Source organism: Manacus vitellinus, unplaced genomic scaffold (genome assembly GCF_001715985.3).
Source record: "Manacus vitellinus isolate BGI_N305 unplaced genomic scaffold, ASM171598v3 scaffold_72_pilon, whole genome shotgun sequence".
NCBI lineage: Eukaryota > Metazoa > Chordata > Aves > Passeriformes > Pipridae > Manacus > Manacus vitellinus.
The window spans coordinates 1,049,712-1,066,451 of record NW_021940764.1 but is presented as its reverse complement, the minus strand read 5'-3'; the positions used below and the strand labels follow the sequence as shown (position 1 = coordinate 1,066,451).

The following is a 16,740-nucleotide window of genomic DNA, read 5'->3' as shown; positions in this document are numbered from 1 at the left end:
CCACAGTTTCTCTGGGCAACCTGTGCCAGGGCCTCCCCATCCTCACAGCCACCAATTCCTTCCCAATATCCCATCTAACCCTGCCCTCTGGCAGTGGGAAACCATTCCCCTTGTCCTGAGATTCCATGCCCTTTAAAATAGCCCCTGGTGCCTGGGGAGGGGTTTAAGTCATGGAGAGAACATCTAAGGCACCAAACCAACTACTCCAATAAAACCTAACACTGGTGGAATCTGCAAAGTCCAGGCTGTGTCTGGTTGCTCTCCCATTGTTCCCTTGATCCTCCCTCTGGAGCACAGCTTTGTTTGGAGATCTCTGCACCACCCCAGCCCAGGGCTCTGTGCCTTTCCTTGGCGTGGTCAAGGCCATCATCAAACAACACTGGACCCTGCTGCTTTCCTCTTCCACCAGCCTGTCTGTCTGGGAGAGTTTTCCATCCCTGGGAATGCTACTGTGACAAGCTAAAAATCCCCTCTTCCATCCCCAAAGCACAAAGTAGCCACAGGCATGGATTTGCATTTTCCTTGTCAATTTTATTTGTCTCCAGGGACTGCAGTGACCTTCAAAAGGGAGATTTAATTGAAAAATATGAAAAGGAAGCTCCCGTTTATTCATCCAGAGCCGAAGTTTCCCTGTGTTTTGCAGCCAGCCGAGAACAAGCACCTCTCCAGTGAGGCTGAGCCTGCCCTGCACTGATGAGCTGTACATTCCACACACACACATGTACATTACACACACATGTACATCACACACATGTACATTACACACACATGTACATCACACACATGTACATCACACACATGTACATTACACACATACACGTGTATGTTATATTACACACACATTATAGACACACACATGTACATCACACACACATGCACTGCACACACGTGTACATTACACACACATGTACATTACACACATACATCACACACACATGTACATCACACAATGTACATCACACACATGTACATTACACACACAAACATTACACACACAAACATTACACACACACACATCACACACGTACATTACACACACATTTACATTACACACATGTACATCACACACATACATAACACACACGCACTTTACACACACACACACGTCTCTCACACACATACACAGACACAGACACAGACACAGACACAGACACAGACACAGACACACACAGACATACATCACTCACACACACACACACATACATGTCACACACACACACACACATACGTCACACACGTCACACACACACACACAGACATGTCTCACACACACAGACACAGACACACATACATGTCACACACACACACACACACATACATGTCACACACACACATACATGTCACACACGTCACACACACGCCCAGTGGGCGGAGCCTGAGCTGGCAGTGGGCGGGGTTCCGGGGGCGGGGCGATCCCCGTGGGCGTGTCCCGGTGTGCGGGGGCGGGGCCAGCGGCGCCTGGCGCTGACTCGCTCCGGGCGGCCGCCGCAGCGAGCGCCGCCGGGGCCTCCCCGTCCGTGCCCGCCGGTCCGTCCGCCCGGCCCCGCCATGGCCGGCCGCGGCGCCTTCCCGCTCACCGCTGCCCGCCGCCGCCCCGCCGGCCCCGGGGCCGCCACCGCCCTGCTGCGCGGCCCCAGCCCGCGCCCGCCGCCGCCGCCGCCCCGGGGTACCGCGCCAATGGGCCGGCCCGCCGCGCAGTACCAGGTTGAGGAGCCCGGGGGCACCGCGCGGGGCGGGGGGGCGAGGGGGCTCGAGGGGCTCTGGGGAGGGTGGCGGTGCTGGGCCGGCCCGCGGGGCCTTGGCGGCAGCGTGGCCGGGCCTGGGCGGCATCGCCCCGAGCAGGGCCCGGGACCCCCGCCCGGAGCCCCAGTGGGACCCTCTTCCTTCGCGTTTTACTCGGGACACTTCCTTCGTCCCTCCCTCCCACTTTTTAGTCTCAAACCCCGGTAAAAGTTTGTCCGGGCCCGTGCCCAACACGCAGCGGGGGGGACCCCCCCGGGGCGGGGTGCTGGGACCGTGAGCCCCGGGCCCGGGTCCGCAGCCACCCCATCCCATCCCATCCCACGGCCGGGAACCGCCTGGAACACTTTATCTGCGTCCTTGGCAGAGGTGGAGGTAACCACGAGGTGTGTGCGGTGCAGGTGTGCATCCTCTGTGCATCCTCTGTGGATCTTCGGGAAGGAAAAAGAGGTGGTGAAGTGGTGGATGAGGTGCTTGGTAATGTTGGGGGAAAGCAAAACAGGGAGCAGCCCTCAAAAAGCAAACAAATCGCTCGTTTTCCAGCCTGAGCATCTCTTATAAGTATTTTCAGGCAGTAAGAGGAATGTTTACAAGGGCCTGGAGCGACAGGACAAGGGGGAATGACTTGACACTGCAGAGGGCAGGGTTAGATGGGATATTGGGAAGGAATTCTTGGCTGGGAGGGTGGGGAGGCCCTGGCCCAGGTTGCCCAGAGAAGCCGTAGTTGCCCCTGGATCTCTGGAAGTGTCCAAGGCCAGGTTGGACGGGGCTTGGAGTAACCTGGGCTAGTGGAAGGTGTCCCTGCCCATGGCAGGGGGTGGGACTGGATGATCTTTAAAGTCCTTTCCCGCTCAAACCATTCCATGTTTCTGTGATATTCCAACAGTAGGAAGTATATCCTGACATACCCTCCTGCTCCCCCTTGCACACCCAGCTTGTCGGTTCACTCTGAGGCTCGTGCTGATTATTTTGGTCGTTAGTTTTCTGGTGTAAGGCTGAGTTTTCCGGGCAGGCTGGAAATGGAGGAGCCCGGTTGTGGTTGTGCAACAACACGTTCTCATGGGCGCCGATGCCTCCTCCAGAGCTGTGCCTTATTTGCATTAATTAAAACTTCAGAAATAGCCCAAGCTGAGGGAAATTCCAGCTCGCTAATGCAGGATGAGGAAACGACTTCCTCCTGCAGCCTGAAAAAACGCCAAAAAATGGTGTTGGGAATGGAGCTGGCCCAGCCACGGCTGTAACTCGAGGCAGAGGCGAGCGGGCACTGGGTCTGCCCTGACCTTCCATGGGGCAGGTTGCAAAATCCAGCTGGGAAGCTGGAGCCAGGCTGGCATATGCTGGCTTTCCCCCCTCCCTGCTGCTGGCTGGGATCACAGCAGGTGTTGGGAGGGTGATGCATCCCGTGCATCCCTCCCTGTGGCATCAGCCCCGGGGCTGGGGATGAGTGGCCTCATGTCCAGCCACAAGCTGCATCCTTGTGCCTGGGAAGGGAGATGATCTGGGAGGGTCTGTCCTTTGTTTTGCAACTCCTAGGCTGGGAAAAACAACCCCTCCCCTCCCCGTGCCCATCCCTGCTGTGCCCAGAGGACTTCTCGGCTTTGTTAGTCCCGGCTTAATGAAGAGCTTCGTTATTGGGGCACCAGGAGACACAACGGGCCCCATCCACTCCAGTGAGGGCTTAGGGGCTCTAATCACTGGATTATGAAACATATGCTCGTCCTTTTGACATCCTTTGGGCCTGCTGGGGATTTACTGGAGACTCAAATGGGGAATCCTAGAGGACGACTCCCTTTGGGGGTTCCTTTTGGGAGCTGATGTGTCAGAGCAGCCAGGTGCTGGTGCCATGCCTGGAGCAGGAAGGAGAGGAGGGTGATCAGCTTGAGCTGTCAGGCTGTGTGGTGGTGGGTCTGTGGGCAGATCCCCCATCCTGATCCCTGTCCCTGTGCCTGGGGCAGCAGAGATGCCGAGCCTGAGCCCCAGCATCCATGTTGTGCTGTCCCACTAAGTTCAGTGAGAAAGGAGCCATCCTCTTTGTTCAGGTACTAGTTTTGGAGTTAGGAGAGTTTTTCCCCGAGTTATGGGATTGACACTGTGGCAGGGATTGGTGTGGGTCTGTGTGGAGATGGGACCTTGGAAGGCAGTGCTCTGGCCTCACAGTGACCCCAAGCTGATGCTTCACTGGTGCACAGAGGTGGCAAAATTAGGTGTCTCTGTAAAGGGGTTTCATTGATATTTGCAGAGCCTGGTTTCCATGGGACAGGAGGCTGCTGCAGTCCAGGAAGCTCCTAAGCCTGGAAGCAGCTCAGTGATCCTATCCCTGGGCAGGTGGCAGTGGGAAGGAAAGCAGAGTCGTGCTTTGTGGAGAAATACATGGAGACAGTGGGATGGAGGAGCTGGAGGAGTGTAGGTTGTTGGTGTGGAGCCAGGTGAGAGCTGGGGAGGCCTGGACACGTTGGAGAGGATGAAGTGTGGAACGGGAGAAATCCACCCTGTTTGGGAGCAGAGAAGAACAGTGTTCCTGCTCATTTGGATTGGCTTGAAGGGGGCCTGGAGACAACAGCCAGGGCTGGAGCTGATCCAGAAAGCTGGGATGCTGCTTGTGCTGGATGACCCCACCCTTCCCAAGGGAGAGGGTTTCCAAGGCAGGTTTCATCACAGCCCGAGCCTGGAGTTGGTTTCAGCGATGATACAAAGCAGATGAACAGTGTCCTCGTGGAGCAAGGGGGAGGAAGGCAGAGCAGAGACTGCCTGACAGTGAAGTTCTGGGGGAACAACAACATCTTCAGAACTGGAGGCCCTCACCCCCTCTGCCTCCATAGGACCTTCCCAGGAGCGGCTCCCTGGGCAGTTTGGCACTGCTGGGGTTTGTGCCAGGCACCCATCCCTGCTCCTCCCCTGTGCCTCACGCTGTGTTAGCAGCTCTGGGGAGGAACCCAACACCTTTGTTCCTTGTTCCTGCTGCTGTTACTGCCCGTGTTATGATCTGGATTCCCATGACATCCACAGCTCCAGGTGTGAGACCTTGGATGAGCAGGTTTGTCTGGACCCAGAGAGCTCTGCTGGTGCTGGAGACGTTCCCAGCACGTGTCCTCAATCTGCTGGGAGGTTGTTCCTGGTGCCGTGCCCTTCTCTCTGATTTACTACTTCCTTGTCTATGGTTTTTAGCTGATAAGTGATCTGGCTCCTGAAGCTCCTCCTATATTCAAACCTGACAGCTTTTCCAAGCATGATAAGATGCATGGGGAAGTTTGGGAGCAGTTTTGGGGCTTGCTGGGAGCAGGGAGCTGAGGGAGTGATTGCAGCCTGCAATGACATCTTGATAGCACCACCACCTCCCAGATCAAGATCCCTGCCAGCACCAACCCAGGCTCTTCCTGGCACTTTCCCAGAGGCATTTGTTCACAGATAAGGACAAACAAAGAAGGGGAAACATCTTTTGGGGTGTGCTGGGGGGCTCAGTTGGTCCCGATCCATGCAAAGCCCCAGGTTGGGTGGTGGCTTTAGGGAGCCAACCTCTCCTTGAGCCCAGCCTGATGTGGAGCTCAAATCCTGTTTGAACAGGGTTTGTTTCTGAATCCTGATGGGAAGTGCTGCTGCCTGGGCATGAGGGAAGGAATGTGCAAGAAGAGCTCTCTTGCTTGGCCAGGGCTCTGCTCCCAGAGCCCCAGGCAAGGATGGATTTGAGCTCCCATTCCCTGACTTGTTAGCGTGTCCAAAGTTGATCACACGTCTGTGGACGGAGCAGAACAGGACGTGTGTTGGGAAGAGCCTTTCCCCCTCGCTGTGGAGATGCCAGGAAGAGCCGTGACCTTGGAGGGAAGATGAAGAGGCTCTCGAGCTGTTTTTAGAATTGCTGCTTTGCTTCAAGCTCATTCTTCCTCCTGCAGCCCCATCCTGTGATTTATTGCTTCTCTGCTACCAGCCCCTAATTTCTGAGCTGCCCTTCCTCAAGAAGGGGCCTCTGGCAGGCACAGAGGCTCCCATCAAGCCAACGAACATCCATCAGGAAGCCTCCCAGCCTCCCGTTGGACTGGGCTGAGGCTGAGTCTGAGCAGAGCTCCCCAAAGGCGAGCGGCCTGTGCACTGACCTGGGATGAACCGCGAAACCGCAGCCGGCCCCATCCGCTCCTTGGGCTTTGGCAGGGAACAGAAACAAGCTGTTTTCTGTCCCATTTCCAAAGGCTCTGCAGGGAAGGCTGGATGGGATCCAGCTTGTTCCTCGGCGCTGAGCTTGCACGGTTTGCCCTTTGTCCGCCCCGCTGGCGGGGAGGGGACGAGGCGGGACCCGGAGGGGTGGGCAGAGGGACAGGGGGTGTTCGACAGAGATGAGCTGAGGGAGGACTCCTTGGTTTGAGCTGGTTTAATGACATTTCCTGAGTTTAAGCCCTCCTGCATCCTGCTCATTTCCAGGGCTTCCAAAAGGGGCTGGAAACAGGCTTCACCCCCAGGGCTGTGGTGCTGCTTCCTGGCTTAGCTGGAGATTTAAGGCTGCACTTGCGTGAGATGGGTCTTGGCAGCCTTTGGGCAGGAGGTGAGAGGCTGAGACTGCCCAGGACAGAGGTGCAGTCACTGATTGAGCCAAGAGGCTTCTCTGTTAGAAATGTGAAAAGCTTAAGGGTAAACTGAGAGGAAAAAACATCCCTGTGGAGGGTTCTGCCCTCCATTTTATTGCTCGTCCAAGCGATCAAATGCAGGTCCCTGGTGGGCTGGAACTCACTCTCCTGCCAGCTGAACTGTGGCTGATGGCTCTCAGGTGCTTTTGGAGTTGATGTTAAAGTTGAAGCGTGACAGATCTGTTCATCTTTGTGCTGAACCTCTCCCTGCCAACAGAATTGTTTCAACTGAGCAGTCTGGCCCTCCAAAGAGCAGATGGACATGCAGGAGACCTTGCAGAAGGTGTTGTCACTGTTATGGAGCTGTTGAAGACTCCCTCAGCTGACTTCAGCCAAGCCTCCAAATCTCTCATTTGAGGGATAGATCAGAATGTGACCCATGGAGTGGCAGAGGAAGATAGGAGGGACCTCAGGGCATGACAAGAGCTGCCCTGGCTGAAGGACAGGAGCTGGTTGTGGCCATGCCACCTCCAAGCAAGCTGCCAACAGCATTCCATGTGCAGGGAAGGGTCTGTGTAGTCATGTCAGGAACCTCTCTGGCCTTCCAAGCAGTTTTCCTTTAGCACTGATCACGTGTGGGCTTGAAAAACACCCAGGGCAAGGGTTTCCCTACCAGCCATCTGCCTCTTCTGGGGAACTGCAGGTTCTGTTTGCAGCCTCAGCACTACACTGAGCTCCTCTTGGGGCCCAGAGATTTCAAATTAAAAGTTTCCCAGCTGCTTCTCTCGGTTTATCTAGTCCCCAGAAGCCTTTGCAGGTGAGTCAGCACTGTTATGGGCTACACAGTCCTCCGTGCTGGAGTGGCACAACAATATTTACTGTGGTTTTCCATTTTGCGAAGGGCGTGGGGCTGCCCCTCCTCCCAGCCCTGCCACAACGGATTTCTTGATAAACCCGCCGAAACTGTGTTCTTGCCTTGTGGTTTTTGGCAAAAAAAAAAGGTGCTGCCGGCCGGGGTGATGCTGACACAGTCACGAGGAGTTGCGCAAATGGGGCTGATGCGGAGGGGAGAGGGGAACATCTGGGAGCCGAGAGGAGGAAGGAGGAGGCTCCTGCCCTGTAGCAAGGGCAGGTCAGCCAGCCCGGGCTCTGGAGGTGCCTCTTCAAAGGCGGCTGGGCCGGGTTTGGTTGTGTAACGGGCTCAGCCTGTGCCGTGCGTGTGTTTTCGAGCTCCCACGTGCGGCACTAATCCTGGGGCCCCGCCGCTGCCCCGGCTCCCGGCTGGAACACGCTGCTCTTTTCGGCGTCTCCCGCTCGCAGAGGCGCCCGTGGCGCAGCTCAGGCTCCGGGCTTTGTGTTCAGCAGCTTCTCAGGGAGGTTGGGGTGTGTTTTCTGGGGGTGTGTTTTGGCTGCAGCTCTCAGTGAGGGCGGTGCCCCCGCGCTCCCCCTCCTGCACCCAGGGTGTGCTCCAAAATTGATCCCCGTGTGCAGGTAAGGAGGTGGCTTCCCTAAATCCCTTCACAGCACAGTCCTGTGCCCTGGCAGGACGGGGAGAGAAGCTGAGGGGATGTCCTGGCATGTCGAAGAGCCTTAGGCAGGGGAGAAATGTTGCTCTGCTGGCTTGGTGGCTCTCCCAGCCTCAAGGATCAAAGGATCCCGGGAAGCTGCTGGCTCAGCCCTCAGGTGGAGCAGGCTGGAGCACGTAGGGGCAGCTGGTGGGTCATGGGGTGCTGTGACCGACTGTTGAGGATCCCAGTAGGGTGGTGGGTGTTAACCTGGTGGCACCTGTGAGGCCCAGCCACTGCTCTGGGGGTGCTCCAGGGCTGGGAGCCCTTGCAGTGGTTGGGTATTGTCGTGTCTCCTGAATTCCCTGTCTGGGTCCCTGGAAGGGGAAAGATGGAGCTGGCTGCTTCCTCCAGCCCTCAGCTTTCTTCCTGCCTGCTGTTAGGAAGTGGGATTGCCCTGCTTCCCCCCCCTCCCCGTGCTGCTTTCCGGAGAGGAACCCACGGCACAACCCACAACATCCCCGGGCTGCGTCACTGCTTCCAAATGAATCCAGTTTGTGTCTTCCCTCATGTTTTGCTACTTTACGTCCAAACTGCAGCCATGAGCTGTGTTGTTAAAACCAGCCCCAATCACTTAGTCTCAAGAAGATCTGCTGTGAAACTTTCTCCAGAGCACAGGAGAGCCCTGTTTCAGAAACATGTATTTATTTAGTGAGATATCCCTGCAGATACTGAGGTATAAAAAGATTAATTCAATTTAGGACAGGGTGCCCAGGGCTGTGTTCAGTAAGTATTTGACTGTCTTTAAGATCCCCAAACCTCTCTAGGCCCCCATTTAAGTGTTTTGAGTAGGCTTTGCAGGCAGTGCCCTCGTGACACTCCAGGTCTGGTGGCTCCAGGCCACGAGTGGCTTCAGCCCTGTGCCAGCTGGCAGGGCACGCTTCCTCTGTGGCTTCTGCTCCTCCTGCTTCTGCTTTCCCATTGCTCTTCCTGCGGCAAGGAAAGGCTGCAGCTCCTGCTGTCCTTCCCTCCTCGCTGCCCTGTCCTTGCAGGATACACCCTCAGGGATCTCTGCCGGGGAAGGGGGCGGAGGGTGGGTGGTTGGCAGGACCCAGCCGTGTTTAACTCACACCCTCCTCTCTCCCCACAGCGCCCTGGGATGCCCCCCGGGGGCAGGATGCCCATGGCAGGGCTGCAGGTGGGACCCCCTGGAGCCCCCCCGTACGGAGCAGCCTCCCCGATGAGGCCTGGCCTGCCCCAATCCATGATGGATCCCTTCAGGAAGCGCCTGCTGACCCCCCAGGCACAGCCACCCATGGCCACCCAGAGGAGAGGGTAAGGGGCTGGAACACTCTGCTCCAGGGAGGACACCCTCGGGAGGCAGGAGGAGGGGGGGTTGTCCTGCTGGGTCCTGGTTGCACTTTGTGGAATCATGGAATGGTTTGGGTTGGAAGGGACTTCAAAGCCCATCCAGTTCCACACCCTGCCAGGGGCAGGGACACCTGCCACTGTCCCAGGCTGCTCCAAGCCCCATCCAGTCTGTCCTTGCACAGTCCCAGGACTAACTAATCTGTACTGAAAGGATGCTGCATCACTGCTTCCAAATGAATGCCATTTGTGTCTTCCCTCATGTTTTGCTGCTTTACATCCAAACTGCAGCCATGAGCTGTGTTGTTAAAACCAGCCCCAGTCACTGTCACAAGAAGATCTGCTGTGAAACTTTCTCCAGAGCACTGGAGAGCCCTATTTCAGAAACATGTATTTATTTAGTGAGATATTCCTGCAGATACTGAGGTATAAAAAGATTAATTTAATTTAAGACAGAGTGCCCAGGGCTGTGTTCAGTTTGACTGTCTTTAGGATCCCCAAACCTCTCCTGGTCCCTACTGAAGTGTCTGACAACTGTCATGTCATGCACAGACCCCCAGCTCCCTGCCCTGCTGCAGAGATTTCCCCCAGACTGGCACCACAGGCAGCAGGGAACCTGCCAGAGCTCGGGAATAGGAGATTTTGTGGCGACAGGGTGGTGATGGGGCCAGGATGACTCACACCAGTAACCAAAGAGCCTCATGGTGTGTGTTTGTGCCTGTCAGGGTCTGTCTCCTCCTCACAGGGGTCTGTCCAGGCTCTGGCCGGCACAGACATGGCTGGAAGCACAGCAGGGGGGTTGGAGGTTGTAGGGAAGCTCCCGGGAGCTGCAGTCTGGGCAGGACTCTGTGGGCATTGTGCCAGCAGCTCCTTGCTTGTTTACAACACCACTAATCCCTCTGCTGTTCCCGTTTTCCGTGAGGGCTTCTTGATTACTGGGAGCTGTTCCTCAGGGCAGGATCCCTGGGTGCTCATGGATGCTCAGGTCCCATTCCCTGCTCCGTGATCCCTCTCAGGGCACCCACAGCAGCTGGTGCGTCCCAAAGGTGCTCCAGGGCGAGCTGGGGATTAAGGGCAGGGAGCAGCTTGTCCCCAGCAGGGACGTCAGCAGCCAGATACTGTGTCCCCATTCCCCAGGGCTGGGGTCTGGGAGCTGGGATCAGCCATGCCCGGCTGACCGGGTGTCCTTGCTCCCGGCTGGCTGCAGATCCAGGGATTAGGAGCTGCCAGCTGCTAATGGGGGTGGCCAGGAGGTGTTTGTGTGGCAGGCAGAGCTCCAACAGGGGCTCTGACCCCGCTCTTGGTTGGGGCCACCCTCCCAGATGTCCTCCTGGGGCAGCCTCTTGTACCTTGGGCCCCTGGGGGTGGCAGCACCGACTCCCACGTGGGTTATCCTGCTGCCAGAGAAACAGGACTTCCCGGTGCTGCTGGACTCTGCCCCGTCTCCTGTGCAGCACAGCAGGAGGAGAGTGTTCCCTGCTGTGTCCAGGCACTGAGCAGGAGCTCAGGGGGGCATCAGGGTGGGCTCAGGCTGGTGGGAGCCTGGGGTGTGCAGGCTGGGCTGAGCTGAGCTGGCTCTGAGCAGCTGCTGTGGCTCTGGAGCCCACCTTGCTCCCTCTGTCTGCCAGGATTTTGGTCCCACTGTGGTAAGGCTGGTTTGTTTTAAGCTGGTTTTAAGTGAGTTCCTTGGAGTTGGCTTTGGTTTGTAGCCCTGGGAGATTGTGATGGCTGTTCCCAGAAAGAAAACTCGGGAAGGCTGTCCTGAAACCATGGCTTTGCCTTTACCACCTCCCCTTGCTCCTACCCTGCAGCAGCAAAGCAAACTGAAGCCTGGATTTCCTTCCCTGGTGACAGGCTCTGACATCCCACACCGTTCTCCCACAGTCATCAGGAGTATCCTGAGTGGGAAGGGACTCACAAGGACTGCACAGACACCCTAACAATCCCACCCTATCCCTCAGAGCATTGTCCAAACCCTCCTGGAGCTCTGGCAGCCTTGTGGCTGTGCCCACTGCCCTGGGGAGCCTGTTCAGTGCCAACCACCCTTTGGGGGAAGAACCTTTTCCCCATATCCATCCCCACACTGGGCAGGCAGCAGGATGTCCTGTGGGTGCTGCAGGGTGGTTTTTGCCTGTCTCTGTGCTTTTGCAGGGTGAAAAGGAGGAAGATGGCTGACAAGGTGCTGCCACAGAGGGTGAGTGATGCCTTGGCATGGGGGGGTGCAGCTGAGCTGCTGCAGGGGGGTGATGGGGTCCCCACAAAAGGAGGATCTACTGAGCTGCCTCCTGCCCACTGGGCATTTCTGTTCAGTCCCAAACTGACCTGGAATATTTCTGTCTCTTCCTCTGGGGTGGCAGGAGGGGTTTGGGGTGTGTTAAGTTGGACAAGCAAGACTTAGAGCAAGCAGGGAACAGCAGTGGCTTGGGGTGGAGACCTCAGGAGGACCCTAAGCCTTTCCTGGAGGTCCCTCTTGACAATCCAGGAATTCATTTCATGCCTGTGACAGGCTCTGAACTGATCTGGGGAGAGCTTTGCAGGGCTGCAGTCTTTGCTTAAAATAAGAACTTGGTGCTGTTGTGCTGGACCTGTTGCTTGAAGGCTCCTCGGCGTGTCAGCTCAGCACTGGCTGTGCTGCTGGGGCTGTGGGGGGATCCAGCCCCAGCCCAGCACTCCAGAGTGACCATCTCTGTGTGACAGATCAGGGAGCTGGTTCCAGAGTCCCAGGCCTACATGGACCTCCTGGCCTTCGAGCGCAAGCTGGACCAAACCATCGCTCGGAAGAGGATGGAGATCCAGGAGGCCATAAAGAAACCCCTGACGGTGCGTGGCAGCCCTGCCTGGGGGGGTGGGGGCTGCAAACCACGGGAGCATGGAATCACAGCATGAGTCAAAGATGGAAAAAAACCCTCTAAGACCATCGAGTCCAACCATCAGCCCAGCACCACCACTAAACCACGTCCCCAGGTGCCACGTCCACACAGTTTTTGGACAGTTCCAGGGGTGGTGACTCTACCAATGCCCTGGGCAGCCTGTTCCAGTGCTTTACAAGCCTTTCTTTGAATAAAATTTCCCTAATATTTAATGTAATAATTAATCTAATTTAATCTAAACCTCCCCTGGTGCAACTTTGAGACCATTTCCTCTCGTGCAGAGGTAGAAGTGGGTGCTGCAGTCACCCTCTCACTCCAGTCACCCTCACCCTCTGTTTTCCCATTCCACAGCAAAAGCGGAAGCTGAGGATTTACATCTCCAACACTTTCACCCCAGCCAAGGAAGAGGGAGAGGGGGGAGAGCGTGTGGCCTCCTGGGAGCTGCGTGTGGAGGGCAAACTGCTGGAGGATGTAAGGATCCAGGAGGGATGAAGTGGTAGAGGGAGGAGAAGTGATGGTCCACAAGGATCCAGGAGGATAAAGTGGTGGGAGAAGTGCTGATCCATAAGTGTCCAGGAGGATGAAGTGGTGGGAGGAGGACTGGTCTGTAAGGATCCAGGAGGATGAAGGGCTGGTGCTGTGAGCCAAGAGCTCATCTGGGATGGACACAGCCCTGTTCCAGGGGCTGGAGGTGGGTTTGGGCTGGGGCCCTCCCTGGCTAGGGGGGGGTCAGACGAGTCTCTGCTGCTCTGTTTGCAGCCCAGCAAGCAGAAGAGGAAATTCTCCTCCTTCTTCAAGAGCCTTGTCATCGAGCTGGACAAGGAGCTGTATGGCCCAGACAACCATCTGGTGGAGGTGAGGCATGAGGGGTGGTCCTGCTGCTTCCCCTCTGGGTGCTCAGCTCCCCACCCCAGGGCGTGTCTTGCTGCAAGAGAGGGGTGTGCAAGGGGTGTTTCTGTGTGCCAGGGGGTGCCAGACCCTCCTCAGGGGCCCACGCTGCTTTCCAGGCTCAAGTTTAGGGCTGCATTTTCTTCCCTAGTACTGGTTCCTGGCCCCCACCCTGCAAAGTCTGCAGCCAGAGCCAGGAGCTGTGGAGCTGCAGCTCCAGAGGCTGCTCAGGCAGCCCTGGACCCCCCAGGTTGGCACAGGGAGGCCCCACAAGGGTGATGATGCCACAGGAGGCTCATCCACACATCTGGTGCCACGTGGGAAGAAGGGGCTGCCCTCTTGCCTGTCAGCCTTGCTGGAAGGTCCTCAGGGAGGTGAAGCACTGTGAGTGGGATCAGGCCTTCCCTGGGTGCTCCTGCCTGGAGCTCCTGAGCAGGCTTGCCCTGCACCCAGCTCGTGGTTTTTCCTGTGGGAAACACTTATTTCTGTGGTGGTGCTCGATGTGATGGGAATCCCCTCCACATGTGGGATTGTGAGCAGCTCTGATGTGCATCCCCTGCAGTGGCTGAGGCAGGATTGATCCTGCACTGGCTCCAGGAGCTGTTGGAGCCCTTGACATCAAGCACTCGGGGCTGGAACTGCCCCAGCCCATCCAAAATGCTGATCCATCACTGGGCTGGAGCACATCCAGCTGGACTGGGTGTCACCCACTGGGATGAGACTCCCAGGAGCTGCCAGAGGTGGGCTCCAGGCTGTCTGCCTGTGCTAGACCCCTGCCCAGAGCCTGAGCACTGGCTCTGCAGACACAAGGCCTGTCCTGGTCCTGGATTGACCAGTGTCCCCTTGGTCTCGCAGTGGCACCGGATGCCCACGACCCAGGAGACCGACGGCTTCCAGGTGAAGCGTCCCGGGGATGTCAATGTGAAGTGCACTCTGCTGCTCATGTTGGATCACCAGGTATGGCCCTGGGGCCTTACAGGGGCTGGGAGTACCTGCTGCCCTCCCTCCAACACAGCTCACCTGGGAGGGGCAGCCCAGGGTGGGGAATGGGCTGGGGCAGGGCTGGGATGAGGGTTGGGGGTGCAGGGATCATGGGGAGCTCTGGGGATGGACCCACAGCCTGTGGTGACACAGGGGCTGTGTGGGACTCCCTGCTCAGAGGGGCCTCCCAAGTGCCAGACAGACCCCCCACTTCTTTGTGCATCAGAAGGAATTTCTTCGTGCAAAGGGTTGTTAAACATTGGGATGAGCTGCCCAGGGAGGTTTGGAGTCCCCGTCCCTGGAGGTGTCCAAGGAAGGACTGGACGTGGCACTCGGTGCTCTGGGCTGGGGGACAAGGTGGGGGTGGCTCACAGGCTGGACTGGGTGATCTTGGAGGGCTTTTCCAACTTCAGTGACTCTGTGACTGCCCCTGTGTGTCCCTGCAGCCCCCCCAGTACAAGCTGGACCCCCGCCTGGCCCGGCTGCTGGGGGTGCACACCCAGACCCGGGCCAGCATCATGCAGGCCCTCTGGCTCTACATCAAGCACAACAAGCTGCAGGACAGCCATGAGAAGGAGTACATCAACTGCAACCGCTACTTCCGCCAGGTACCACACCTGGGATGGGGAAAAACACCCCTCCCACCCCCTCCAGCCAGGAAAAGCCTCTTCTCCAGCTGTCACAGACTCTCCAATCTGCCCAGTCTCCATTTACCCCTTCCCCAGGCTCTGGTTTGCATCCACCACCTTGCCACACTCAAACCAGGGCTAGGGATCCACCCACCTGCCTGGACAGGTGGCAGGAGGCCCTGCCATGGGCAGCAAACACTCTGCTTTGCCCCTCCAGATCTTCAACTGCATCCGCATGCGCTTCTCCGAGATCCCCCTGAAGCTGGCAGGGCTCCTGCAGCACCCGGATCCCATCATCATCAACCACACCATCAGGTGGGAGGGGCAGCATTCCCGGGGCTGGGGGGCTCTGTGGGGTGGGCAGTGGGATGGGCAGTGTTTCTGGGAATGGGGGGGCTCCGTGGAGTGGGGAGTGGGACAGGCAGCATCCCTGGGGGGTTCTGTGGGATGGGCAGTATTCCTGGGAATAGGGGCCTCTGTGGGATGGGGAGTGGACTGGATGGTGTCCATGGGGCTGGGGAGCTCCATGAGGTGGGGAGTGTCCCCAGGAATAGGGGCCTCTGTGGGATGGGCGTGTCTTTGGGAAAGGGGGACTCTGGGGGGTGGGCAGTGGGATGGGCATGTCTTTGGGAATGGGGGGCTCTGTGGGGTGGGCAGTGGGCTGGGCAGTGTCCCCAGGCTCCATGGAGGGGAGGGCCAGGAGGCTTCTGAGGTCTCCAGCCCAAAGGAACAGTGAGCACAAGTCACCAGCGAGGGGAAGAATCAGCCAAACAAATGTGGGGGCTCCTTGGGGCAGTCAGGGGGTCAATGCAGCCCCACAGCAGGGTGGAGGCTGAGGAGGGCCCTCCCCCAACACCCCATGTCCTCCCAGTGTGGACCCCAATGACCAGAAGAAGACGGCCTGCTACGACATCGACGTGGAGGTGGACGATCCCCTGAAGGCTCAGATGAGCAACTTCCTGGCTTCCACCACCAACCAGCAGGAAATCGCCTCCCTGGATGCCAAGGTGGGGACACTGCCAGGGCACAGCCCTGCAGAGCTGGGGGCAGCGTGGTGATGCCTTGTTTGGGGGGACACAGCTCCCTCTCACCCCTCCTCTCTCCCCAGATTCATGAGACCATCGAATCCATCAACCAGCTGAAGACACAGAGGGATTTCATGCTGAGCTTCAGCAACAACCCACAGGATTTCATCCAGGAATGGATCAAATCCCAGAGGAGGGACCTAAAGGTAAAGGGGACATATTGCCAGGGGAGGGTTAAGTTGGATATTAGGAAAAATTTCTTCATGGAAAAGGCTGTCCAGCCCTGGCCCAGGCTGCCCAGGGCAGTGATGGAGTCACCATCCCTGGAAGTGTTCAACAACACGTGGATGTGGCTCTTGGGAACATGGTTTAGTTATGAGTTGATGGTTGAACTTGATGATCTTAAAGGTCTTTTCTAACCTCAGCACTTCCATAATTCTCAAACCCTGGTGCTGGGCAGAGCGAGGGGCTGGGAGGAGGTTCGGGTCCATCCCTGGTGCTCATTCCATGTGCCCCCCACCCCGTGTGTCGCTCAGATCATCACGGATGTGATCGGGAACCCCGAGGAGGAGCGGCGGGCGGAGTTCTACCAGCAGCCCTGGGCGCAGGAGGCTGTGGGCAGACACATCTTTGCCAAGGTGGGCTCCTGGGGGTGCAGAGGGGGTTGGGATGGCACTGAGGGGATCCCTCTGACTGCCCTGCTCTCCTCCAGGTCCAGCAGCGCCGGCAGGAACTGGAACAAGTGCTCGGGATCCGCCTCACCTAAAGGGCGGGCGGGGGCTCGGGGGCTCCTCCTCTCTCGCTGCTGCCTGAGCCTGACGGTACTTACTGGAATCAAACAGCACTTGCACAAACCCGACGTGCCTGGAGGGACTGGGATCCGCTCACACCCCTGGGCTCCACTGGGCCGGGAAGTTCTGGCCCCGGGCAGAGCGCAGAGGGGGATCCCCTGTCCCCCCAAAGCCCCGCAGTTACGCCCCCTCCTCCTGCTTTGCATCGCGCCCCTCGCCCCTCCTTTAGAGCCCCCGCGGCCCCTCCCGCTCCCCTCCCGAGCCCAAAAACCTCCGGGAGCTGGGAAGAGCTGCCTGTGCCGAGGGGGAGGTGCTGCCAAGCCCCTCCCTGAGCCCAGCAGGCCCAGCCCTGCCCCTCTTCAACCAAAGTTTGTCATTCCAAACGCCAGC

The 16,740-nt window shown here is 57.8% G+C and overlaps 1 protein-coding gene across 1 annotated transcript; it reads left to right on the top strand.

Moving 5' to 3' along the window:
* Positions 1–1,676: 1,676 nt before the first annotated feature.
* Positions 1,677–16,734, top strand: SMARCD2 (SWI/SNF related, matrix associated, actin dependent regulator of chromatin, subfamily d, member 2). Its single transcript, XM_018084596.3, has 13 exons — positions 1,677–1,704; positions 8,949–9,133; positions 11,318–11,360; positions 11,864–11,986; positions 12,388–12,507; positions 12,796–12,891; positions 13,780–13,881; positions 14,352–14,513; positions 14,752–14,849; positions 15,406–15,541; positions 15,643–15,765; positions 16,096–16,197; positions 16,272–16,734. Exons 1-13 carry the CDS (start codon positions 1,678–1,680, stop codon positions 16,323–16,325), a joined length of 1,371 nt encoding a protein of 456 aa, XP_017940085.1. The 5' UTR covers position 1,677; the 3' UTR covers positions 16,326–16,734.
* The last annotated feature ends 6 nt before the right edge of the window (positions 16,735–16,740 follow it).

What these genes read in the sequence shown, in the direction of transcription:
- SMARCD2 (XM_018084596.3), top strand. Translation starts at nt 1,678, where the DNA reads ATGGGCCGGCCCGCCGCGCAGTACCAG. An exon ending in GGCCCGCCGCGCAGTACCAG is followed by an intron (nt 1,705 to 8,948) that starts GTTGAGGAGCCC and finishes CTCTCCCCACAG; the next exon opens with CGCCCTGGGATGCCCCCCGG. An exon ending in CCATAAAGAAACCCCTGACG is followed by an intron (nt 11,987 to 12,387) that starts GTGCGTGGCAGC and finishes CCCATTCCACAG; the next exon opens with CAAAAGCGGAAGCTGAGGAT.